Source organism: Gopherus flavomarginatus, chromosome 1 (genome assembly GCF_025201925.1).
Source record: "Gopherus flavomarginatus isolate rGopFla2 chromosome 1, rGopFla2.mat.asm, whole genome shotgun sequence".
NCBI classification, from domain to species: Eukaryota; Metazoa; Chordata; order Testudines; family Testudinidae; genus Gopherus; species Gopherus flavomarginatus.
The window spans coordinates 9,570,409-9,597,299 of NC_066617.1; the positions used below are offsets into that span (position 1 = coordinate 9,570,409).

Sequence of the window (26,891 nt, forward strand, 5' to 3'; positions counted from 1 at the left end):
AATATCATTTCTAAATGGCATTTTGAAACAAAAGAGTTTTGAAATATTTTGAAATGATGCTTCAATTTGAAATGAAGATTTGATGCAAAACTGGTGGACATTTAAAAAAAAAATCCCGTAATTTTTTTATTCATCTGAATCTCCTTGCCAGATTTGACCTAATTTGCCAATAATCTCAGTTGTCCTAAAACTGCTTTTTTTTTAAGCAAATTTACTATTCAGGTGAAAAAAATTGCCCTGCTGTACATTTAATGACATTTAGCAGATGTTTGCACAGCTGCTCAAGATATATTAAAATTAATGAATGTCTTATGGTTTTAATTAGAGGGTCCTCTTCCTAGTGTGTGTGCATGGGCTCTCAACTGGAATACCAGGATTGTATTTCTCTGTGCATAAGACTCCTGTCCCATCTTTTCAATGTTTCTTTAATCTTAACAGCTCAGGAAATTATTCCATCCTAAGTAATGTAATTTCATTGCCCTTAAATACTATGAGCCGATAAGTGCTTTTAGAAATAGCTGTAGTAAGACTGTTCTGTGATCCTGTCAGGTATATAAGCTGAGAGAAACCAATGCAGGTGAGTATCTGAGATCTTCAGGGAGCATCTTAGTGCAGTATTGGTGATTCAGGAGGTAGCACTCTTCTGTTGAATAAATATTGAATCACTACCTCAGTGTTTGTCCTCGGGAGCTCTGTACTGCTCTTTTGTAGATAGGATATGAAACAGAAGTTCTGACCAATGATGGTCATTAAAAATCACAGGGTGCTGTAAGCAAGATTTGGTGTGTGAACAGAAGAGTCCTGGCCAAATCCTTAATTTGATGATGCTACTCTGCTTCACTGAATTTTCACTGTAGTGAGTTATTTACTGTTTGACCTAAAACCATTTGGAAGTGTTGCTGAATATTAATCAGCTGACACATTTTACTCCAGAGTTGGTTTTCTTTCAGTGGTAAAAGAAATAATTCCTTTATATTCAGTTTGAATTTAAGTTTATAAAATGCACTGGGATCCTTTGGGATGAAAGCTGGTACATAATTTAAATATCAGACATACATTTGTAAATGCTGTTATAGTTACTGCGTACATAGTCGCAGTAGATTCTGAGCAGCATAGATGTGAGAATGGCGCCGACTTCTCACTTGCCAGTCAAGGTTCCTCAGTGTTCTGAAGTAGTGTGCGATGACAGAGCCCTTTAGAGTACTGAGGAATAACAGTATGGTTCCTTAGCGAGAATGTAATTTGTAACATGTGATATTGAAAATATGGTGAGACTCGGAAGAAAAGTTGTAAACAGGATTGGTTTTGATTAGGCATCCTGTCATCAGTAGGATGTTTAAATATAGTTGTGCATCTGAGCATATGTCTGGAAGATTGAGAACATTTGTATTAGAGAATATGCTACAATTATGTGCAGATTAGATGGTAGGATGAATAGCAATAAGAATGTTAAATAGTTTTGTCCTTTTAGTAAAGGTTTTCATTTTCTTTGGCAGCTCTGAGTGTTAACAATTAGAGATCAGTGTCCCAGTTAGATAGAAAAGTGAAGTGAAGCGTATCTTGGGAGAGGCTTAGAGGCTTCTATTAAGAGTTATGTTAGCCAAGTGTGCCTAAAAGTTGAGCTTGGAAGCTCAGATGAAAAGGGCAGCTGAATTCTCTGCTTTTCTCCACTTGTTGATCTGATGTGCTCTCTTTCAAAAACTTAGGAGATGTATCACAATACTGAACATTTGGTGTTGGAAATCATATCTGCTCTTTGGGAGCCTTCATCTATAGGATGGAAAAAATATATGCAATCAGACCCAATGAAGGAGATCATAAATGACTGGAATCTAGTATAAAGAACTTTGACAAGGGCACTGATAACTTCCTTTATGCAACACTTTAATAGTATTCAAGGCAGAATAAATATAATATATTAAACAACATACAAATTCACTTGTAATATACTTAGTACATCTGGTTTTCCAATGGCACAGTTAAAATCAATTACCATGTATACTCATTCATAAGCCAAATATTTTTGTTAAAAAAAAACAGTGACACATCTATAAATGGGTCTACACCAAAATTTGATGATTTAAAACTCTATGGAATCATTGAATTGAATATCTAATACATCGTTGTTTTGTTTACCTGGAGCGTCCAAGTAAACAAACGTTCCGACCCACCAGTGGCTTACCCTGACAGGCCAGGAGCCAAAGTTTTCCAACCCCTGAAATGTAGGGTCGGTTTATGAAAGAGCCATACAGTTTTTGCTGTTTTTACCTATCCATTTTGGGGGGTTGGCTTATAAACGAACAGGCTAATGAACGAGTATATATGGTAAGAGAGGCATAGATTAAAAAAGTAACAAACATTTTAACATGATTTGGTACATGAAGTTGTGCTCATTGTTAGGCTTTATAATAGGTAATGTTATCTATTTAGGCTCATATTCTTTCCCCCATCCCTTCATTTTGTTTGTTACGCTTACTTGTTGCATCTTCAGAGGCTTCAAAGCTCAGTCCCTTTGAGATAAATGGCGACAATTAAGAACTCTCTTACAGATGAATCCTAGCCTCTTGCCCAGGGCCCTCAAGTACCCTCTTGCAGCAGAACCAATTTGACAGATTTTAGTCTTGTATAAAAGGATGATGTCCCTTTCTTTGTCAAATAAACTATTAACAACATAACTATTAAGTAAAAATCTTTAAATAGATTATGTGGAATATACATTCCTACTGAATTTGTTCAGGTTTTAAAAGCTAAAGACACATAAAGAAAAACTTCAACTGCAAAAAGGAGTTCTGGTATGAAAGAGGATATGTTGGTACTGCTCCTTTAGTGAAACTTAACAAGGGTTCTCACATTCTCTTGATTCTGTTGATAACCTTTTATCAGCTTGGATGACACAAGAACTTTTAGAGTTTCCAACTTGCTGAAAACCTTCTGAAGATTTTCAGTATAGGTAAAAAATACACTGAGGTTCCACCTACAGATGAAACAAGTGAACGTGTAAGCTTCTGTGGGAACTTGTTTTCTAATATAGAACTTTAAAATCATTGCTACCTAGCAAAAAGGATTCTTCCCCTATTCCTTCATAACATGTGGCTTCCACTGCTTCTGTTGGAGGAAGATTATTCCAGAGTCTGACACAATTAAAATGTGTTTCCTAATATTCAGATTACATTTTCCTTTATTCAGTGTATCCCATTATTGTTAGTTATATTTGTCTCTGTTCCATCCTGACTATTTCAGTTTAAAAGGGACCTAATTTTACATAGTGGATTAAGTCCCCATGTACCCAGGACCCCCTCCACAGCCAAAATCAACATTCCCCATTGGTTTCCTCTTGAAGATGCACTTCTTCCACAAGACCCAATTAATTTTAGTACACCTTTTCAATGAAACGTATGACAAAAGGTACAAAAAAGGGTACTAAATGAAATGCATGCCCAACACTACTACACAGGCATCTGGACTTGGTTACATCTTAACTTCTGTTGCTTCACTGTGTTTCATAGGTTCCAATGCCAGGAGGTACCATTATGATTGTTTTGTCAGAGCTCCTGTATAACATAGGCTGAAAGAATGTCTTTGAAATAGAACATATCCTCTAAATAAAAATCGTTCAAGTTTGATGGAGAATCCAACGCTTGGTAAATTGTTCCAGTGATTAATTAGCCTCACTGGAACCAGACCAAGGATAGACACCTGCAGGACTTCACTAAATATGTCCTTCCAGTTTGATTGTTACCCATTGATGTCTACTCTTTGAGTGTGGTTTTTCAGCTACTTGTGCATCCACTTTATAGTCATTTCATCTAGCCTACAGTTCCCTAGCTTGTGTACGAGAATATCCTCTGTGAGTGTGTCAAAAGCCTTTCTAAAATCAAGGAATAGCCTCCCCATGGCCATGAAGTTCCAGTGTATACTGCTCTGCGACTGGAGCTCACAGTGTGGGCTATTACCTCTGCATACTTGTTAAGCAGGTATTTGGGTTAATGTATCTCTTTCAAAAACGACTGCGCCAACCCTTCCCCAGGGTCATATCCCCCAGAGTGCTGTGGACAGAGCCACATCAAAGCACTACTGCAATACACAGGAAATTCCCCTGGCTGACTCTCAGTGGTGAGCCTCAGTTGAATACAGTAATACCTTAGTCAATTTCTCAGTTACCTGCATTCCTGTCATGCAGCATATTAGTTTTGCTAGCCATCCCCATTCCTCTCACACAGCAGACTTGTTTCTATAGCCACCCCTTTGTATAACATTATACACTCTGCCACAATTCACCTCTCTGATTCAGGGAAACATTTTTAGGTGCCAAAATTAAACAGAAAATCTTTGTTTCATTTATTTACCGCAGTAGTTGATAACAGTTTACTACCTTTACTCATTTGCTCTTCAAACTGCAATAGAAAAAGATATTGTGAAGTCCTTTAAATCGCAGTTTCACAAGAGCCCATTGTGATTATCAGTCTGACTTCTTATGTACACAGACCTTCCCTTAAAATAATTCATAGAGAATATCTTTTAGAAAAACATCAATCTTGATTTAAAAATTGTCCGTTATGGAGAATCCACCATGATCTTTGATAAATTGTTCCAATGGTTAGTTACCCTCACTGTTAAACATTTAGCCTTTTTTCCAGTCTGAACTTGTCTAGCTTCAGCTTCCAACCATTGGCTTGTGTTATACATTCTCTGCTAAATTGAAAAGTCCATTACTAAGTATTTGTTTTCCATGTAGATACTTAAGACTGTAATCAAGTCACCTCTTAATCTTCTATTTATTAAGCTAAATAGAGTGAGCTCTTTGAATCATTCACTATAAGGCGGGTTTTCTAATCTTTTAATCAGTCTCGTGGCTCTTCTCTGAACCCTTTCCAGTTTATCAACATCCTTCTTTAATTGTGGGCACCAGGACTGGTCACAGCATTTCGGTAGTGGTTGCACCGTTTCACCATGTGTAAAATGGGTAGAATAATACCACCTCCCAGTTTAACGTCACATTTAAGATACTATGGTGAGGGCATTGTAGAAAAATCCATGAGGCGATTAATAATTCTGCATTCAATGCAGAATGTGGATGGTGTACACTCAATAATGCATGGGGCCACATATTGAGCAAGGAGGATAAAAAGAAATATTGACCAGCTGCCCATTCAGTGAGTACAGGTGTGCACTGATTGAAGCAGGGGTTGTATGGTGAAAGTATGTGATCATGTAATTAAAGACTGTATCATAATGCATATACACAAGGGGGCAGAATTAAGGTTGCACAGGTAACCTTAATTCTGGTATTTCCTAACTTTTGAATGCTTGACTTTGTAACCTTAATGTTCTTTTAACATGGTGTTGGGTTTTTTTTGGTATGTAATAAATAATTATAGCATGTGTGTGTGCATGTACAGTAGACATGCAACACTGATGTGTATTTATCTGTGTATTGAGGGGCTATTCCACATGAACAATAGAGGAAATAAAAGTGTTATTAATTCAACCATTATTCTGCTAGTCCATTAGTGGACAATGTAGTAATGTAATTTCTAATTGACAGCAGGTTATTGCAAGCATCATTTCTAGTCAGTATTCTCAGCATTAGCTACTGGTGAAATTATTCCAAGAAGGGGGGAGGATTTTAAAAAATGACTTCATTTCTGGATTGTAAACAATTATATACATGAAAGAAAATCCTGAGTGAATTCTGAATGGAAGGTATTACACAGAAACACATGGTAAACTCAATCTAAGATGACAAATGGCTTCTTAGTAGCAGCTCATTTGATCACTCAAACTGCAATTAAAAAAAATAGAACAGGTACACTTGCAATATTGTCTATGTGTCAAAAATGCACCTTCATGCTTGAAAATGATAAAAAATTACAATCGATCCTTACAACTGTTGTGTTCATCTTTATTGATCAGGCACAAGAAAGATAAATTGCAGCCCAAATAAGATTATAGTAAATGTTAGCATCGTAGGGGACTATAGGTTGATAGAGGGCTATTCATCATCTCAAATAGTGACCTGTCCACGCTCACACTATAGTCAGTGTACTGTCTAATCACATACCTATTGATTTTATCTACATCCAAGAAACCTGGCTGCGACTGTCATTAGGCAGACAAGATTGCTTAAATTTAAAGGGGTCACTGGTGTGAAGACGATTCCATTTTCATTTTCTTACTGATTTATTAAAAAATACGCTACCTCCAGTCATGTGCATGAAACCTCAGTTCCCATACAAATGAATGATTAGGTCCGGATCACAGAAGCAGGAGTGCAGTAGACCACCGTGCCCTCTGCGATCAGCTTATGTGCTTTTGACTGACGTATGTGTTACGCAATTTGTTATAATTTGTGGTAATGTTTTGACTTGAAAATTAATTTGATCCTTCTTCTGAGCTTAGTATTCTTTTCTTTGATTTCTGAAGAGCTCAAGTTAGTTCATAATTTATTAGGAAAACCTTTAGAAGACAGTGGCTCAGAGGATGAAATGTCTGTCTTTTTATCTTTCCAGAAAGAGTTCCTCTTTTAGTACTAAGTGAAATAAGTTTGTGGTTTCAGATCAGTCTCCAATACAGGAACTCGCTTTGTGGCTTTTCTTATAACCTTGTTTGGCACAGATAACACTTGCTCAGGAAAGCTCTTGTGACCCACTGATCATGAAGACCAAATCCGCTTTTGCATTCACAAAAGGGTGATCCCTCAAGATCAAGGCTAAGGCCTTACAAGAACAGTTTACGAAAATTCACCGTTACAGTCAGTCCCGATTAAATAATCATGTCTTTCCCAAAAAAGAAAATCTAGAATGATAGTTTCCATGAACTGTGTTGTGGCCATCTAAATAGATTAAATGTTTTATGGATGCCATAGTAATTAACCTTGAATTGTAACGCTGATGTGTAAATGATTAAACTCGAGTTTTAAAAGTGTGTATGTAAAAAAAATGGAATACGTGATAGTATGGTGTGGAATAAAGATTTCTTTGGCACGGTGGCATGATTTTTGTGATGTCACATTACTCAAGAGTGTCAATGCATGAATCAGTTCTAGCAAAGGCTAACAAACCCATTATACCACACCACATCAAATGCTCTGTATATTACCCAGATGTTACGGAACAACTAGTTTAGAGAAGTTTTGAACAGTTTTATGTGACTGACTTCATTTTTTTATTCTTCCTACTGTGAAGCCAGGTGTCTCAGCTTATCTACCCAAAGTGCAACTGTGCTGACATGGAGTTCAGATGAGCTCAGATCAAGCCATAAAAACCTCTTTAAAATTACAAAAAGTACATTATCTAGACATAAAATGTCACAACTTGTTAGTCAGTTGTCTTAGAATATTGTATATCCCGCCGTGAAGCTCCAACGTTTTCGAGTATAGAAAAGTTTTTACTGCCCATGAGTTGAATCCTGCATTTTGAAAGTGGGTGATTGGTGGAGTCAGTGGGAGAGGCATTCCAGAATTTAGGGGAAATGGAAATATTTCTGGAGAGACAAGATGGATGAGGTAATTGTGACACTCTGTACCCCCAAAGCAACACACTGACACCCCCATATTTACCATGGTGATGTAATTATGACATGTTTTGTACAAAGTATGCCTTATAAGGTATCATTCGAAAAGTCTTGATCTGTTGAACATAAATATCCTGTTGGATTACATGTGCTGTCATTGTATCTGAAGTTATGAATATTGACTATGTACCAGTATTTCAACAGTTTTTGCTCTTGGAGTGACATCCTCCCTCAATATGAAGAGGACATGCACAGACTTTTGTTAACTGAGCTAAGATCTTTTCATGCACTTCACTCAAACCACGCAGTTTTTAGGTAAAATATAAAACAGCTTTATTAACTACAGAAAGACAGATTTTCAGTGATATAAGTAATAACTGTACAGATCAAAGTAGATTACCTAAGAAATAAAACAAATCACAATCTAAATTTTATTAACTAGACAGGATTTGAATTACATGCATAATTGTCATATACCACCTCATATTTGAACATTGCATGGGGTATTATTAAACGATTACAGCCCATACTTGATGGGGACCACAGCATGAAATAAATCTGTCCTGAACCTCCTCTTCTGGCTTTCAAATACCCCGTCCCCAATCTCTCTAAGCTCACCATCAGATGAAGCTCCCCACGCCAGAACCCACCAAGATCCTGCCATAACAAACAGATGCAAAACCTGCAGACATACTTTTGCTGCTACAATGATCAATAGCCCCCAAAACACACTTTTCAAAATTCATGGGTCTTACGCATGCCCATCGCAAGATGTGGTGTACCTCATCTAATGCACTAAATGCCCCAATAACAACTATGTTGGTAAAACAAGAAAATCTTTATGCTCTAAAATGATACACATCCACAAACGATAAAAGACAAAAACACCTCCTTCTTTGAGTTATGGTCCCTATTGTATTCCACTGTGGGTTAACCATGTGCCTGGAGCCAAATAATTTGAAAGTAGCGTCTGCTGGTCCGCGCATGTGCCCTGGTTCACCTTGTGCCTCCATCTGAGGGAATAAAGTTCCTTCTCACTGCTGCATGGCTTAGGTTGGAAACATCAATGTCCATAGCTTCATCTTTGTCCTACAAAATAAGAATTAGTTCTAATTTTGTAAATAGTTTTTACAGTTTCTACAATTTAGTGTTTTATAGATCTGTTAGTGTTTAGATTAGGCTCCTGGGACCTCTCACACCCCTGAACCCTCTTCAGATACTGGACTATGCCCAGGACTGTGGGCATCCAACTCGGCATCTCCTGCCCACGATCCTTCTTGGTCCGCGACAAGCACCAGCGCTAACTGTGCTGCCTTTGGGAAGCGCACATCACAGTGAGGTGTATTTCCAGCCATACCCAAGGAGGGTGGAAACTTTGTCTCCTCAAATACCTCATGGAGAAGGCCATGATGCCTCAATCAGAGCCAGGCCAAGAAATCTTCCCTGTACATAGGCCTAATTCAGCAAGGAGTGCATCTGCTGCTGCAAAGTCTGAATCAGGTACGGGAGAATTTCCCCCCACAGGACCCGCTGGCAGGATATTGTCAGAGATCCAGGAAGCACTCTCATAAGCATAAGACTAAATCTTACTCTAAATTCTCTCTAGAGAAGCTGGATTCACCTCCAAATAAGCCTATCAGCTCAGCCCGTGAGGGCTTAGGATGTCTTATGTCCCAGAGGCATGACAAGAGAAGCCCATACGCATTGTTCTCCATCGGTACCATCATCCTTGGCACCTCCAAAATCCAGGATCCATCGGCACCAACTAAGTCTAATCGTTGTCATCTTCAAGAACTGTTTTCCTCGCTGGCTTGAGCAAGTAAAACCCCTGAATCTGAATACATTGCTTCTCCACAGAACATTTTCTCTCTCCCTGATCTGGAATTCCCTCCTCTATCGGGCCGCTCCATCTCTAAAGAGGTAATAACAACACCAAGGGAGTTGACTGCTAGAAGAGTTTATCGCTGCCTGTCCCGTACGTGGAATACAACTCCCCTGCAAAAGCACCATTGGCACCACCACTGGAACTGTAATCAGCCTTCTCTTCATTGGGAGGTTCCAAACCTCCTGACGAACATTTTTCCCCCTAGCCGACATATCTTGCATTTCCCAAAAGACCTGCATTGGTTTGGGGCCTACTTCCCTTTCATCTAACTTGGAGCTGTTGTTATCCCATGCCAAGGGAGCCCTCGCAACTACCTATTGACCCCCTTCCTACTGGCCATATTGGGGGCCTTTTGACCAGTACTCCGCTGCAGAATCAATCTGATCTGCTAGGTAGTCACCCCTTGCCTCCCCTCTAAGGGGATGCTCAGGTCAGCCCCCAGATCCAACAAAAGAGTAGGAGGAACATTACACACCAGATCCAGTGGTTCTGCTGGAACCAATAAGAATGCTGTCTTCATCTCCAAACAAAGCGGTGACTCCTACATCTCCTTCTCTCTACCCTCCCTCAGTGACTTCAGACATTTCCATGACCACTTTCACAGAGTTGCTGGAGTACTTCAGTTTACTCTTGAAGAAGTCCAGGACATCTTCCACTCATCTGGATCCAACAGAATAGCTGTCCCTGCTAATGAATCCATACTTGAGCCAGCTAGGAATTTTGGCACACTCCTGCCACCCTGAAGAGGGTGGAGAAGCATTACTATGCGCCACCCAAAGGAGCAGAATTTTTGTTTTCTCACCCTGCTTCCAACTCCCTGGTAGTCCAGTCTGCTTCTAAAAGTTGGGAGGTGTTGGCCTTAGGCTATGTCTACACTACCACTTATGTTGGTATAATTTATATCACTCAGGGGAATGAATAAACCACCTCCATGAGTGACATAAATTACACTGACATAAGCAGTGACATAGCTGCCACTGCTCATTAGGGGTGGATTAATTAAATTGATGGGAGAGCTCTCTCCTGTCGGCTTGGAGCGGCTACACTAGATATCTTACAGCAATGCAGCTATATTGGTGCAGCTATGCTGCTGTAATCTCACTGTTGTGGAGATAGCCTTAGTGTTTCACGGCTCTCAAGCTCCCATCAAAATAATGTCGAGTCAGGGACTGAGATGTAAAGTCTGTTGAAGAGGGTGTAAGAAAGCAGGACTTTTGAACCCTCTGTCTCTTGCATGATAGTTCATAGGGCCTCTGATGGAAAAACTACTTAGCCATATGCTTAGGTCTGAACAATGGGCCATAAAACTTCCTCTTAAGGACAGGCTTGTATATCTCTAGTGAGTGGAAGGTAGCTCTGGAGTCCTTCAGGGTAGGGAGGGACTCATCCATCTTCTGATTAAAGTGTGATTCATTAAGGAGAAGGTCCTTATTGGTATTCTGGGCCTCCTTAGGGAACCATAATTCCCTGCACAGGACAATGGCAGTAACCATAGCTCTAGAGGAAGTATCCTTTCTAGTAGTAGAAAGGACTCTACTAGAAGAGGTTACCTAGCTAAGTGGAAGCACTATTCTTCTTGGGCACATCAAATTGACATTCTCCCAGAAACTGCAGATATTCCTCTCTTCTTGGACTATATCCTCTCCTCAGCTCATCCATCAGCTCCTTACAGGTCAACTTGGTGGCAATTTTGTGCATGACATACACCACCTCAGGCATTCATGGACTTTGCAGATCCACTGACCAATAGATTCTGAAAAGTCCTAATCAGAATCTTCCCATCTATTCAGAAGCCTACTCTCCAGTGTGACTTAAACATTGTTCTCTCAGTACTCACAAGGCCCCCCGCCCCATTGAATTTTTAGCCTCTTGCTCCATGTCTCTCCTTTCCAAGAAGGTCACTTTTCTTGTAGCCATCACCTCACCTAGAAGGATTGGCGAGCTTGGAGCAATGATGGCAGATCCTCCTTATAGTATGTTCCATAAGGGTATGTTTTTATTTGCATCTGTACCCTAAATTCATTCCTAAAGTAGTTTCAGAATTTCACCGTAACCTGTAGATTCACTTACTGTGCTCTTCCCAAAACCGCACACTTCCCCAGAGGAATTAAGTCTCCACTCCCTTATGTACAGCAGGACTTGGCCTTTTACCTGCAAAGAACAAAACCAATCAGGAAATCTCAGAGACTATTCATCACTATAGTATAAAGAATCAGGGGCATGCCAATTCCACCCAGAGAACCTCCAAATGGATCTCTATATGCATTCTATTCTATCGGCTATTGAATCTTCCCCCTTCCCCCGGGGTAAGAGCTCATTCTACCAGAGCACAAGCAACAAATGTGACATCACTTCAGAAGGTACCCCTCCTGGACATGTGTAAAGCAGCCATGTGGAGCTCTGTTCATATGTTTGTGAGACATGCTGTGGTGCAGGGCTCCTCTGCTGATGCTTCCTTTGGAATGGCAGTCCTCCACTCAGCTTACCATCTACATCCTTGCACTCTGCTCCTACATAGGTACTGCATGTCAGTCACCCACAGTGGAAGACAGTAGGGACCATCGCTCAAAGAAAAAGGGGAGGTTTGAGACGTGTGGTCCCTATCTGTATTCCATTCCTTCCCCTCTGCTTCGGATCCCATCTGATTTGTGGTAGAGAAGGAACTGGAGAGTCGGTCAGTCCACCCTGCCCTTTATCTCCTTGAACCCAGGCAAGAGGTGATCTAGGGCACATGTGCCAACCAGCAGGCACTACTTTCAAATTCTCTGAGTCTGGGCACATGGTGTGCATGTGTAACCCACAGTGGAATACAGCTAAGGACCAAACATCTTGAAAAACCTACAGTTACAGGTCAGCAACCTCCCCATGTCACTTGTGGGAAAACACTTTTTTTTTCTTTTTTAACAAAGTCATCACCCTTACCTGACCTCTCAGTCCTCATCCTCAATGGAAACCTGCACAACTTTTTCAAAAGACAAGCCTACAAGCTTAAATTCATAACTTTGTTAGACACTTAAAATCATGGTCTTAATAAAAACACTGGATTTATTGCTTTTCACAACAATCTGTTACCCGCTAAGCCCCCGTTTTTGTCCTATGACTGCAGAGGTGTTAGTGGGCCACTTCACCTTGAATGGTCTCTTACCATATGTTGTTTGCAGTGTTGTAGCTTCGTGGGTCCCAGGATATTAGCGAGAGAAGGTGGGTGAGGTAATATCTTTTATTGAACCAACTTCTGTTGGTGAAAGGGACAAACTATCTAACAAAGGCAGCTTGATTTTTAAAAATATAAAATAGCAGCTGTGAGAAGTTACTCAAAGTTTGGAATATTAGGATAAGTTGTTGCTTTTTACAGGTCCTGACTAACCTGGCTACCCCTCTGATACTAGAATAAATTAGAAAGAGATGAACTAGTGAGCAAAGAGTCAATTAGACAGTCAGAGGATGAGTGGTTAATTTGTAACATAACTGTAATTTATGACATGAATATCACCTCCACACGAAGTCTGAGTGTACAGAAGTGTAAATACATACACAACAATAAGGATTCCATTTATGGATTATCCAATCATCTAAAAATTATGAATCCCTCAATGATGGCAACAGCCTCCTGATTTGTGTTCCAGTCGTCGTCGTCCTTCCAATTCTTCCTTAAAACTGTTTTTTCATGCAGCTTTCCTACTATACAAAGAACTAGCGCTGGTTCAGAATTTTTTGACTAGAAGCTTTTTCATCAGAAAATGCAGATTTGTTGAAACAAACTTTTTTGGGGAAAGTCAGTTTCTACTAATTTTTTAACATGAAAAAATTGAAGTTTCTAAATAGTCAATACATTTTGTTTCAACATTTTCTAAATGAAAAATTCCAGTTTTATGACTTGAAACAGGCTTTTGTTTAGAAATTTAAGCTACAGTAAAGTCAAAACTGAAATGAAACATTTTGACCTGAACCAAATTTTTTTGGATTTTTGGTTTGTGAATATTTTTGAAATTTTGACTTGAATCCCAAGTCAGGATGGAACCATTTTTCTATATAGAATATTTTCTCTGGATAAGAAAACTTTCCATTCTAGCTCTGCAGTGAACTGCTCACCAGTAATGCTTCTGCTTTGTCTTGTACTTTAATGGTTATCCCACTTTTTTATTTGTTAGAATTGTAGTGTAAGATGTTCGGTGTGGGGACCTGAGTTCTTTACACATTCTGTAGAGAGCCAGGAGTGTTTTCACCGCTGTATAAATATTTGTTAGGTCATGAAGTTTTCACTTTTCTCCTCTCTTTTCAGAGTGCACAGTTCTACAAAGTAACCACGGAGCAATACCAGCAAGCTGTCAAAGAGGTGGAAGCTAAGTTCAAGTAAGACTCCCCCCCACTCTGTTACTTTTGAGTATGTAAATCTGATGAAGTTGTGTTCATATTAAATTAGGAAAAAATTTCTCCACCTGACCTAGCAGTCTGTGCTTGGAAAGTGGCAAATGAAATATATTTTTGCAGGGCTGGTTATTGAAATGAAGCAATTTTGATGAAAGCTGGTAGCCAGCCCATATTGTATTATGTACCATGATTGTGTAGAAATTGACATCACAGTTAGTAATATTAATTTATTTTTGCCTGATTCTATATAAGAAATGCTTTGAACTGCTGTACACCTTAAACATGCATCTTTGTTAATGAAATACCAGAACTTGGGTGCCAATCTTGCATTGCAGTAGTGTTCATACCATTCTTGTTTAGCATAAAAGGTATTTAAATCAATGATTTCACTTTGCCTTTAATAGCGAAGGTCAGGTTGAATTATTATTAGACTTGAGGATGGTTAAATGAAGATGCAGTAATTGATGGACCAAAGAGACTCTGACCCTTAGCTTTGGACTTTCAGTTTCTGCCAATTCTTCCATTAAGCAGACAGTGCCATTCATCATTTTTGTATGAGTATGAAAATAACCTTTTACAACCCTTTACTCTCACCATCTACCAATAGATACTGTAGACAAAAATTATGGAATTGTGGCCATAGTTTGAGTGGAGGTGTGGAAGCCCATTGAGAGCTCTGATACCCTTCCCCCTGACGTCATCTGTTTTATAGTGGGCATAATAAAATGATAAAAGTCTTTAAAAACCCTTAATGTAAAATAACTACTACATGTTTCAGTGGTTGGATCTGTTTGCCATTTCATTGTGTATTCACTTACAAATTATTTGGGAATCTCTTTTTAATTTAATGTTATGTTAATTTAGTTCTGGTTAAAGGTACCAGGCTTGCCGCCTTATGGAGTAAACATTTCTGACCCTCGGACAAGTATTGATTGAACCACAGAATAACACTGTGCTTCAACCTTGATCTGGAGGGACTGCAAGTAGGGGTGAGAAGATGGTTTGGTTGCTGTTGTTCATTCAGTTGTTCCCTCCCTCCTTTTCCATCTAATTAATGGGGGTTAATTAATTTTTATCAGTTTTGATGAATTTGAAACATCTAATTATCACCTTCCTTCCTTCCTTTAATTAAAAAAAATATTTTTCTTAGTGTATGCTCAACGTGCCGCAGGTAGCACATGACCAGGATTCATCACCGAATTTGATTCGCTGGCTGGATCGTTAGCTTTCCTTGCCCAGGCCATGTACTGACAAGGAGCACAACATGAGTGCTGATCCATGTTACTAGATATGAAATCAGGGAATAGTTAGTAGGTGGTACACCTCTAACCTGATAGAATGCCACCCCATATAACACGAATTTGGATATAAGGCAGTAAAGCAGTGGGGAGCCCTAGGCCCTTTAAAGCGCCACCCGAGCCCTGCTGCTTTACCGCGTTATATCTGAATTCGTGTGGCGCCCCGGGCCCTTTAAAACACCGCCCGAGCCCTGCTGCCAGAGCTCCGGTGGTGATTTTAAAGGGACCGAGGCTCCCCACAGCAGCTGGCGCACCGGGCCCTTTAAATTCCCACCGGGGTTCTGGCAGTGATTTAAATGGCCAGAGGCTCCAGCTGCTGCAGGGAGCCTGGGCCCTTTAAATCCTTGCCTGAGCCCCGCTGACAGAGTTCTGACGGTAATTTAAAGGGCCTGAGGCTCCTGGGAAGCCAGTCCAGTCCGACATGGCATACGAGCTCTTGCTGGCATGGCCTACCGGACTGAACCCGATATAACGTAGTCTCACCTACAAGTCAGTGAGATTTTTTGGCCCCTGAGGACCGCATTATATCGGAGTAGAGGTGTAGTAGCTATTGTGACTTATGTCCTGTGACTTTGTTTGCAGAGTTGGGAGGCCTGCCGTGTTCCAGCACACAATAGTTTACAAAATCAGTCAAGTACTGCCCAGCTCTTCCAGGTGTTTACAGGCCTGGCCTAAACAGCAGGGTTCTAGCTAGAACCTAACATCACACAACGTAAAATCATCTGGGAAGTTTAAAAACCAGCAGTGTAAAGCGTTCCATTCAGTCCTCCTTTAACCAGAAAAATAGTTGTGCAAAGGGAATATAGGGAATGGGATTGTGAAATCCTCAGACTTGTTGAGACTTCCTTCTCCTGATTGTCAATGGAGACTTGGGAAGGGGGTAGATTTAGAAGATAAAATAAAAAAAGAACAAGTTAAAAATCACTTAGAAAAGTTAGATGCCCGCAAGTCACCAGGGCCTGATGAAATGCATCCTAGAATACTCAAGGAGCTAATAGAGGAGGTATCTGAGCCTCTAGCTATTATCTTTGGAAAATCATGGGAGACGGGAGAGAGTCCAGAAGACTGGAAAAGGGTAAATATAGTGCCCATCTATAAAAAGGGAAATAAAAACAAGCCAGGAAACTACAGACCAGTTAGTTTAACTTCTGTGCCAGGGAAGATAATGGAGCAAGTAATTAAGGAAATCATCTGCAAACACTTGGAAGGTGGTAAGGTGATAGGGAATAGTCAGCATGGATTTGTAAAGAACAAATCGTGTCAAACCAATCTGATAGCTTTCTTTGATAGGATAACGAGTCTTGTGGATGAGGGAGAAGCGGTGGATGTGGTATACCTAGACTTCAGTAAGACATTTGATACGGTCTCGCATGATATTCTTATCGATAAACTAGGCAAATACAATTTAGATAGGGCTACTATAAGGTGGGTGCATAACTGGCTGGATAACCATACTCAGAGAGTAGTTGTTAATGGTTTCCAATCCTGCTGGAAAGGTATAACAAGTGAGGTTCTGCAGGGGCCTGTTTTGGGATCGGCTCTGTTCAATATCTTCATCAACGACTTAGATGTTGTCATAGAAAGTACGCTTATTATGTTTGCAGATGATACCAAACTGGGAGGGATTGCAACTGCTTTGAAGGATAGGGTCATAATTCAAAATGATCTGGAGAAATTGGAGAAATGGTCTGAGGTAAACTGGATGACATTTAATAAAGACAAATGCAAAGTGCTCCACTTAGGAAGGAACAATCAGTTTCACACATACAGAATGGGAAGAGACTGTCTAGGAAGGAGTATGGCAGAAAGGGATCTAGGGGTCATAGTGGACCACAAGCTAAATATGAGTCAACAGTGTGATGCTGTTGCAAAAAAAGCAAACATGATTCTAGGATGCATTAACAGGTGTGTTGTGAGCAAGACACGAGAAGTCATTCTTCCGCTCTACTCTGCGCTGGTTAGGCCTCTACTGGAATATTGTGTCCAGTTTTGGGTACCGCATTTCAAGAAAGATGTGAAGAAACTGGAGAGGGTCCAGAGAAGAGCAACAAGAATGATTAAAGGTCTTGAGAACATGACCTACGAAGGAAGGCTGAAAGAATTGGGTTTGTTTAGTTTGGAAAAAAGAAGACTGAGAGGGGACATGATAGCAGTTTTCAGGTATCTAAAAGGGTGTCATCAGGAGGAGGGAGAAAACTTGTTCACCTTAGCCTCTAATGATAGAACAAGAAGTAATGGGCTTAAACTGCAGCAAGGGAGGTTTAGGTTGGACATTAGGAAAAAGTTCCTAACTGTCAGGGTAGTTAAACACTGGAATAAATTTCCTAGGGAAGTTGTGGAATCTCCATCTCTGGAGATATTTAAGAGTAGGTTAGATAAATGTCTATCAGGGATGGTCTAGACAGTATTTGGTCCTGCCATGAGGGCAGGGGACTGGACTCGATGACCTCTTGAGGTCCCTTCCAGTCCTAGAGTCTATGAATCTATGAATGACCATTGGAGGAAAATAATTTCAGGGAAGTTTGGCCTGCATGTGCAATAAGGAAACGTAACAGATTAATTGATGTTATATTTAGGATTGAAAAAAATGTGTTTAGTCTGGAGAAGAAAAGACTGAGAGGGGACATAACAGTTTTCAGGTACATAAAAGGTTGTTACAAGGAGGAGGGAGAATTGTTCTTCTTAACCTCTGAGGATAGGACAAGAAACAATGGGCTCAAATTGCAGCAAGGGAGGTTTAGGTTGGACATTAGGAAAAACTTCCTAACTGTCAGGGTGGCTAAGCACTGGAATATATTACCTAGGGAGATTGTGGAATCTCCATCATAGGTGATTTTTAAGAGCAGATTAGACAAACAGCGGTCAGGAATGGTCTAGGTAATACTTAGTCCTGCCATGAGTGCAGGGAACTGGACTAGATGTCCTCTCGAGGTCCCTTCCAATACTGTGATTCTATGATTTGTGGATTAGTCTGCCTTCAAATAGACCCTTAGGGTATGTCAACAATGCAGCTAAAAATCTGCAGCTGACCTGTGCCAGCTGACTCAGGCTAAGGGGCTGTTTAATTATGGTGTAGACTTTCAGGCCTGGGCTGGAGTACAGGCTCAAGGACCCTGTGAGGTGGGAGGGTCCCAGAGCTTGGGCTGAAGCCAAGACTGAAAGTGTACACCACAATTAAACAGCCCTTTAGCCTGAGCCCTGTGAGCCCTAGTCAGCTGGAATGGGCCAACCACGAGTGTCTAATTGCAGTGTAGACATATCCTCAGACTATATCTTCCATTGTTGTTTGCAATGTTGTTGTAGCTGTGTTGGTCCCAGGATATGAGGCAGACAAGATGGGTGGAGTAATTTTGACCAGTGCAAGATATTATCTCACCTTCCTTGTCTCTCTTAAACACTTGAAGCCAGTTGTTGTGTGTTTACAGTCTTCCATAGATGACCAGGTCCCCAAGTGCATCTTGGCAAACTAGTCCATCTTGTCTGCAATATGTGGTAGTTGTACTCAAATACTCTTTGGCAAAAGACTCTAAAAATAGACCTGGGTGAGAAATGGCTTTCTTGTCATAAAACATTCAAACATTTCCTGTTACCCATTGGGATGACACCAAGATCTCTTGAAAATGTTAGCAAAAAAACTAGGAAGACTGATTCAAGGTTTCGGGTGAGGGAGGCAGGATGACTCTCTCTCTTGACAGAATTATATCCTTAATTTTAAGCATGAGTGGTGTCTCCTTGAAGTCCATGTTAATAAATAAATAAATACAGAGGGCCAAACACAAGGGTGTTTTTGTTTTTGCACAGTTTAAAAGAAAGGGGAGGTTTGTATCCCAATCCCGTTTTATCTAAGGCTATGGCGACACTGCGGAGCTTACGTTGGTGAAGCTACGCTGCTAATGCAGACGCGCTAAGCGAACAGGAGAGCTTAGGAGAGAGGACCGAAGCCTGGCCCCACACGAGCCCCAACCCCTGGGTTGAGGGGGCCAAGCCTGAGCCACATCACCCCAGGTGGGGAGGACCAAAGCTGAAGCCCAAGGGCTTCAGTCCCAGGCAGGGGACCTGTAACCTGAGCCCCGAAGCCCATGGCTGAAGCCCTGGGTGGTGGGGCTCAGGCTTTGGCTTTGGCTTTGGCCCCAGCAAATCTAAGCCAGGGACTTTGGGTTCCCAACCCACAATTTGAGAACCACTGACTTATACCAACCTAAGCTGTAGTGTGTATATAAGCTGAGATGCTGTTAGTTGCGGTAGCCTGATTAGTGTTTCCAGATATGGTTTATTGGTGTATAGAGACAGAAAAGGTATTTGGAAGTATATTTATAAATTCAGATATGTTTCATAATTAGCAAAAATAGTGAGGGGCCACTTGGGATGCAAATGGGTTTTATTACCCCATATTTCACATTTTCCTTCATGTAAAAGTCTCTTTTTAAAACTGAATTTCCATGCTCTTGTGGGGTTAAACTAAATGGATGCTATTTTAACACTGTCTTTGGTGTGGAGTTTGATACATAAATTATGAATGATTTAGTGGAACCTTGAGATGATGCTCTTTTGGTATCACCAGCCGCTTCTTATGTCAGTGTAATTGAATGTGAGGATGGAGGACAGGGTTTCAAGCAATAATGTTTAAAGAGCTTGTTTAATTGGCTGTAAAAGAAGAATTAAACAAGGTTGAACTGCTAAATTTATAATTCTGTTAAATGTGTAAACCAATGTGCTGCATGTCAGTACGATTTCAAGTTGAAAGTATGAGATTAATAGCACTAATTGTGGTATTGTTACAAAGCTGCTCTGCAAATCATTTTAAACCTGTCTCGATTTTAGAAATTTTCATCCAGATAGCTTAGAATTCGGTTTCAACTTTTAAACTAAAATGTATTACAAGAGTTTGAAATAACTGTGTACCTATCTTTCTTGCATTTTCCTTCCCTTCCTCCCTTTAGTTCTTGAAATTATGTCATTTATGGCTTCAGTGGGCTTTATGGACAATTCACTGATTAAAGGGAGAAGACTGAATACCCTATATAGACTTGTATCAGAGAACTAACAGATCCTCTGTACTTTGTCTGCACTATTTATTGATGCCTGCTTATTATCTACTTCAGTGCGGCATGAATTAGCGTGATATTCCAAATGTGCATGATAAATGTTTTATCTCTTTAAGGCCCTGATTCACATTGATCAAATTCTAAATCATCAAATGGTTTATCTCTCTAAGACACTAATTCACATTGATCAAATTCTAAATGATCAGGTTCAGTCAGTTCCTGCAGTACACAAATTACATTAAAACAACATTACTAGAGTATGCTGCCTTTTCTAATGTAGGAGTTATGTTACCAGCAGTTACATTATAACCAGAATTATTATATTATGAAGATGTCTCCCTCATAATTAGAAGTATACACAAGAAGAAAAGAATGCAATATTACAGGATGAGCAAGGCTTTGGGTGAGGATTTGGGCTTTTACTGACTAATTAAATTTTGCATCTGTATGGGTTTTTCCTTTAATTTGAAGGGCTGGTAGCAGGAAATTTGGCAGCTGTAGTGGTGACATTTTATTCCCTCATGGTCTTCAGAACCAAGTAACATCTTGATTATTCAGTTAGGGATAAAATAATTTTAGAGGCCAAATTCTACCTAAAATAAATGTTGTTACCTTCACCTCTGGCTTTTGACTTCATTTGATAGATGTCAGCTTTAACAGCTGTGCATTAGTGCATTTTTACAAACTGTATCGTTGCCCCTCACGTTTCCATTTCTGCCCACACCACAAAACTACCTTGCTAGTAGTGCTGCTGTTTTGGAGAGAACTGTTCCATAGCCCTTGGGGGGCTTTGCCAGGAAATGCAAACTGTGACGCAGTGATGAAATCCAGGTGCCCTCTGGGGATTAGGTCACACTGTTGTGGACTGTCCAGGTGGTGTTTCTGCAGAGCAAAACAAGGCTAAGCCTCTTTCCAGGAACGAAGCATGTCATGCTCCAAAACTCCCAATGCCTTTGAGGGAGCCAAATTCTGGGCCTCCTGCTTTGTAACAGTGTTTTTCTGTCTCTGTTTATATAGTGCCAAGCACTCCTACATCTAGACACTAGTATAAAATTAAGGTACACAAATAGTTTTTAGCATAGGTGTGTGTCCACTGCACAGTTTTTTCAGTGGCATATAGAGAACATAACCTCGTAGCCCCCTAGCACAGATATAAATTGCAGTGTCTCAGACAAGTAGAGTAAAGACACACCTGAAGGGTGGGTACGTCTGAGAGTCCATTTCCAAAATGTGCACACTCTCTACTTGCCCAAGCAGTGCCTCCCTGTCTACACTGCTATTTTTAACAGTGTCCTCTGCTTCCCTGCTTCTGGAGTCTTTTCCTGTCTCATGAAAAGACTCCTCAAGCGGAGAATGGTGCTTGCAGGGGGGAAGTGGCAAGGAAAGGTTTGGGCAGCTCCCCACTGCAGAGCCTCTCCTCATCTCAGGGAACAACTTCCACAATGGGGAAAGGCTCAGGCAGCTCTCCATTGCTGGAGCCTTGCCCTGCAGCAGTTGGGGGCAGCAGGGAAAGGCTCCACCAACTCCCTGCTACTAAACCCTTCCTCTGCTTCAGGGAAAGACTCCGGCAGGGGCAGGGGAAAAGGGTGCCTTGCTTTCACTGCAGCATGTAGGTATACATACACTATATGCTGCCCCCAGTGGTGTGTAGTGTAGACGTAACCATAGAGGCCTCAATGTACCACTCAGTTTGGCTTATTGATGGATGTTACTGGTGGATTTTGTTTGTTTTTCTCCTCTCACTGTGAGGCTACCTGTAGGTTGTTGAACCCTACAATTGTGGGGATTGCCACTGTAAAGAGCTGGCTCTTGTGATTGAACATAGTAAGACCTCTCAGCTTATTCTGATCTCTTCTCGCAGTGAGTTTACTGTAGTTGTTAGTTTTGGATCTTCCTCTAAATATGCTTTCCATGTCAGATCTGGTAGTTTCACCTAACCCTAGATAACTTTCACAGCTCTGATGGAGACACGATATATATGATAGCCAGGCATCAGCCTGTTCAGGGATTGGAACTGTGGATGGGAGAACCAGAGGATGTGGCAGAGGATAATAATGAGGTATTCCTCCAACTGGCTACTAGTGCGCTGTGAAGTTTAATTTATCAATATTTGGAGAGCACTTTCAGGTCCCTGTCTGGCAGGTGAATTTAGGAGCACAGATTGCTTTTGATCATTTATGGTCAATTGTACATACAGCGGGAAGGAGATATGCTCAGTTTATTGAATCATCTTTACTTAACTTGTTGACCTAAAGAAAGTACAACAGTAAAAGTTTAGGAAGAGGTTATGTTCAACTTATCCTTTGTCTAAATGAACAAGGAAGAAAACAGACCTTGAAATATTATTTCCTGATCCTAAAGCAATGGTATTAACTTTCTGTACTTTAAAAGTGCAGTGCAGAGAGAGAGGATGGTCTTGTGGTTGAAGCACTAGACAGGATCTGAGGAGATCTGGGTTTAGTTCCCTGCTCTATCACCGGTGTGATCTTGGGTGAGTCATTTAATTATCCTGTGCCTCAGTGTCTCCATCTGTAAAATGGCTTTTACAAGGGTTTTATGAAGATGAATTCAGTAGTCTTTTTGATTAACTTGTAGACTCCATATTGGATGGGGAGCTCATCTAAGTACCTAGATAGCTTGTGCTGTTGCCTGTGTTCATACACATTTTATGGATAAATAGCTTCAATCTTCCATGCTTTCACCTTTTATGAGCATTAATTCACTTTTAAAATAATATGTAGTATTTACTGAGTCCCTGCAAAAATACACATAGTGTCTTTGAATAACTGAAAACTGAAAAATATTTGGAAACAGTGGGCCGGATTCCGCAGCCCTTCCCTGAGCTGAAATCCCACTGACTTCTTTGGAAGCCCTGCTTGGCAGAAGTCATTGGAATCTAAAAACAAATTTGAGGTAACTAGCTCCTTCCTTATATAAAGGTAGCACAGAACTTGTTAGAGCTGTATCAGCACTCAGTCATTTTATTTTTTACTTTCCCCTGGTAAAATATTAGATAATACTCTTCACAGTACGTCCAAGGGTAAATTGTAGCATTCACACTTTACATTACTTTTACATGACATTTACTTTACAATACTGAGGCACAGAGCTTGGAGTCACCCCAGTTATTCAATAAGTCAGTGGCAAAGTTTACTTCTATGGGAATTCTGTGTCACTGCACAAGCACAGAATTAATGTCCCCCATAGATTTTATTCTTTCTCTGCAGAAAAGCTGATTTATGCACCCCTCCCAAGCAGTGGGGCGGGGGGAAGAGGAGCGCATGTTTGGTTCGGGCTTCGGGAGCAGCCAAGGGAGATGTCAGTCACTGCATTGGGAGGCAGGGCTGGGGACACCACAGCCAGTGGCTCATATCCTGAGCTGGGCTCCAGCTGAGCCTCCTGCACCTGGACCCCCACCCCACTGAGTCCCAACCAGCTGCACTCAGACCCCCACCCCCCAAGCCCCACTTCCCCAGCACCCAAACCCCTGCTGCTGAGCCCCCTGCACCTACACTCCCCTGCTGAGCCCCATCCCCCCGCAATCCAGAGCACCCCTGCTGAGTCTCTACCGCCTTCACCTGCACCACCCCGCAGAACTCCCCAATGTGCCCCTATGCATCCAACCCCCCCTCCCACCCCTGGCACCCAAACCCCCTACTAAGCCACTGACACCCAGATTGCCCCACACAGAACCCTCTCACCCCACACCTGGATCCCCCCACAATAAGCCCCTCTACACTTGGATCCTGCTGGTTGAGCCTGCCTGCCCCACACTTGGATAGTGGGGGCAAGGCTGGGCATGTGTACATGCAAGACTCTGTCCCTCACTGTGGAGCTATAGAGATGTGCTAATATGCCTTCTAAGGAATCTATTTGTCAAAAAACAGTTCCTGAATCTTTTTTTTTTGTCTGTATTGTTACAGTCATACTTGCCGACAAGTATTTTGAAATAAATTACCCAAATATTTGAAAATAGTCTGATTATATTATGTTACTTTGACAAATAAAATATGCATACATTTTAATGTTGTGGTACAGAATTTTTAATACTTTGGTGCAGAATTCCCTCAGGAGTAAAAGTTGCAATTAAATTCTGCATTTCAGTGTTCTGAAAATAATTCTATACTGAAATCATGCTCAACCCTATTGGGGACCTTAGGGCACATTGCACGATTTATAGCACAACCTACACATCATGAATGAGGGACTCTTGTTTGGATAACAAGTTATGCTATAGCAGGGGTTCTCGGGAACGGCGAACCGCAGCCACTGGGAGCTGCGAGCAGCCGTACCAGCAGACACTCAGGTAAATAAAGTGTCTCGCAGCTCTCCCGGGGCTTACGCTGAACAAGCCGCCAACCAAGTTTGGGAACCCTTGTGCTAGAAGGAATACACAAGATTGTTGTTTGCATTACTGTAGTTCTTAGAGCCCTAGTAATGGACTGGATCCCATTTTGCTAGACACTCTACAAACAGAACAAAAAGACAGTCACTGCTGGAAAGCGCTTGCAATCTAAGTGAAAGCCAAGAGACAACGGATGGATGCTGACAGATGGAGGGTATTCAAGGAAACAATGAGACGATATTGGTCAGTGTAATAGACCTGAGTTTAAGTGGTATTGTGTAGTCTGTGTATATCATCTATAGGGACACAAACTGAATGGAGTTTCAGCATGTCTGAGTCCTAAACATTATTTGTTGCCTCTGCTTTGCAGAAGCTTCACTCAACATATTAAACCTGTGAAACAATGACCGCTTCATATATGATCATTTTAATTTTCTCTACAGCAGTATAGACATTTAGCTTTCTTGCTTTGATCAATACAATCCATTAGGAATGTAGAATACCCAGCAAAGCTGTATGAAATATTAATTATGTCCATTTTAGGTAAGAGTAGATTCATTCTGAATGAAATAGAAGTGGAGTATTTAAGAGGCGTATCTGTTTTTTTTCTTCGTGCTGTAATTTAAGCACAGAATCATGTTAGTTTGCATATAAATGTTAAGTATTTTGTTGAGATGCTCAACAAATATCACTTGAGTGTTGAGAACTATATCTGTAGGCCAGCAAATAAGGTTTCAGTGGGTTTATGGTAGGTCTACCACCTATTTATTCATTTTTTAAACCAGTATTATAATAAACCTATTGATTAAGAGAACTAAGCCGTGTCTTGTATGTCTTTTTCTCCTTCCCCTTGTGTAAACCTTAGGTGAATTAAAGATGCTCTCCTCAAGTAATCACCAGTTTTTCACTTAGCTTGGCATTCGCATGTGAGATTTTAAAAATGCTTTTCTTAAAACTTGAACATGTCAGTAGTAGAAACTTCTTTTTGTTGACATTAACTTATGATTTCATTAAAATAGCAAAAATAAAGATTTTTCTGGAAGGTAATTTGATGGAATAACCCTTGAAAATGAGCGTAGGAAGAAGACATCTATTTAGATAATGTACTAGTGTATCTTTTCCCATCATCACACGTTAATGTGGATGGACACACACTTGTGTTAAAATGCTGCCAGCCTCCCATATCTCCTCACATGGACACGTGAAGTAATTTTATGGACTTCCTTATAAAATCAAGTGAGTGAAACTCTTCCTTCACGCTTCAGTAGCCAACAGTTAAATTGGCATGTTACTTATTTTTGTGTAATGGTAATCAACCAAGTCCCCTGAAAATTGATAGATGTGCTCATTAAGGGTAGTTCTTGCTGCTGGCTGCAGTTTCATGAACGACCCACAACCAATGCAAACTGCTGGTTCTTAGTGTATCTGGCAAATAAACTCTGCAGTGATACATCTGGCTTCACAATCCCTTTCGAGGACTAAAGCCTCTTGTTTAAATGTGTTAAACATGTTTTGTTGGGAATTAACATAAACACAAATCAACTCTTTCCCAATTACAGTATTAAAAGCAAGGGAGGCTAAAAAATGCAGTCTTTTTTTGATCCATTTGTTCTGTTTCTTTAATCTTGTGTTGCTAAGATTTACAAATACTTTTTTATTGCATCTGAGCCATCTGTAGATTGAAAGCCTACAAATCTCACTGCCCCCGCATTTGAGCACGTACCAGCAAACCTGTTTGCATGAGAGGGAACACATTTTGCACAGTTGATGGTATGTTTTTTTAAAGTAGCATACTCCTGTTTCTGGTTAAAGGGTGAAGAATGAATTGCCAATTACCCCAGCATGTTAGAACATGACACTTCACATTGTAGGAGTTTGTGCTATCTGTTTACCCATGGCCTCCAACTTCGAAACCATCCCTTCTGAAAAGGGGTTGGAAAGAAATCAGTCCTTGATCAATTGCTAATATTATTTGTGCATGTGCAAGCTGCAGGAAGGGAGGTCAGTCTACTAACCTTTGTTTTCCCAGCAGAGCTTTTGAAAAAGATGAAGTGATCAAAGCAGGATGCCAGTACATCATCACAATCTCATTACTTTGCAAGCTGCATGCACAGATGCTGCTGTTGCTGCATCAGGCGTCACTGATTTACATTCGTAACACCTCCATTATAGCTCATTTGCTGCTAGTCGTAATTAACCAGTTCTTTGCTTTTTCTGCAGTAGTGTTGATCTAATACTTGAGCTGCGAAATGAGCGAAGAAAATAGACTGCAGTCATTCTGTATAGAATCCAGCTAAGTGCAGTCACCATTGTCAAACAGAACTGTGCATTAAACAGTTTGGAACCTGCTAACACCAAATAGGCGCTTTATTGCAAACTGCCATTATATTCAGAAAATTGATTTTGTAAAAAATAGTATTGTGAGGATCCATGCA

General features: G+C 40.6%; 1 protein-coding gene across 3 annotated transcripts in view; it reads left to right on the forward strand.

The window, feature by feature from the left end:
- The window catches only part of CHCHD3 (coiled-coil-helix-coiled-coil-helix domain containing 3), a 281,390-nt gene that overhangs the window by 214,002 nt on the left and 40,497 nt on the right, over window positions 1-26,891 (forward strand). For 2 of the 3 annotated variants that reach the window (XM_050937018.1, XM_050937019.1), the window contains exon 6: window positions 13,680-13,750. In XM_050937018.1, coding sequence (XP_050792975.1) covers window positions 13,680-13,750 — 71 coding nt within the window. Of the gene's footprint in view, window positions 1-13,679; window positions 13,751-24,572; window positions 25,271-26,891 lie in introns of those variants that run through there. The other variant, XM_050937020.1, reaches the window with a different exon arrangement.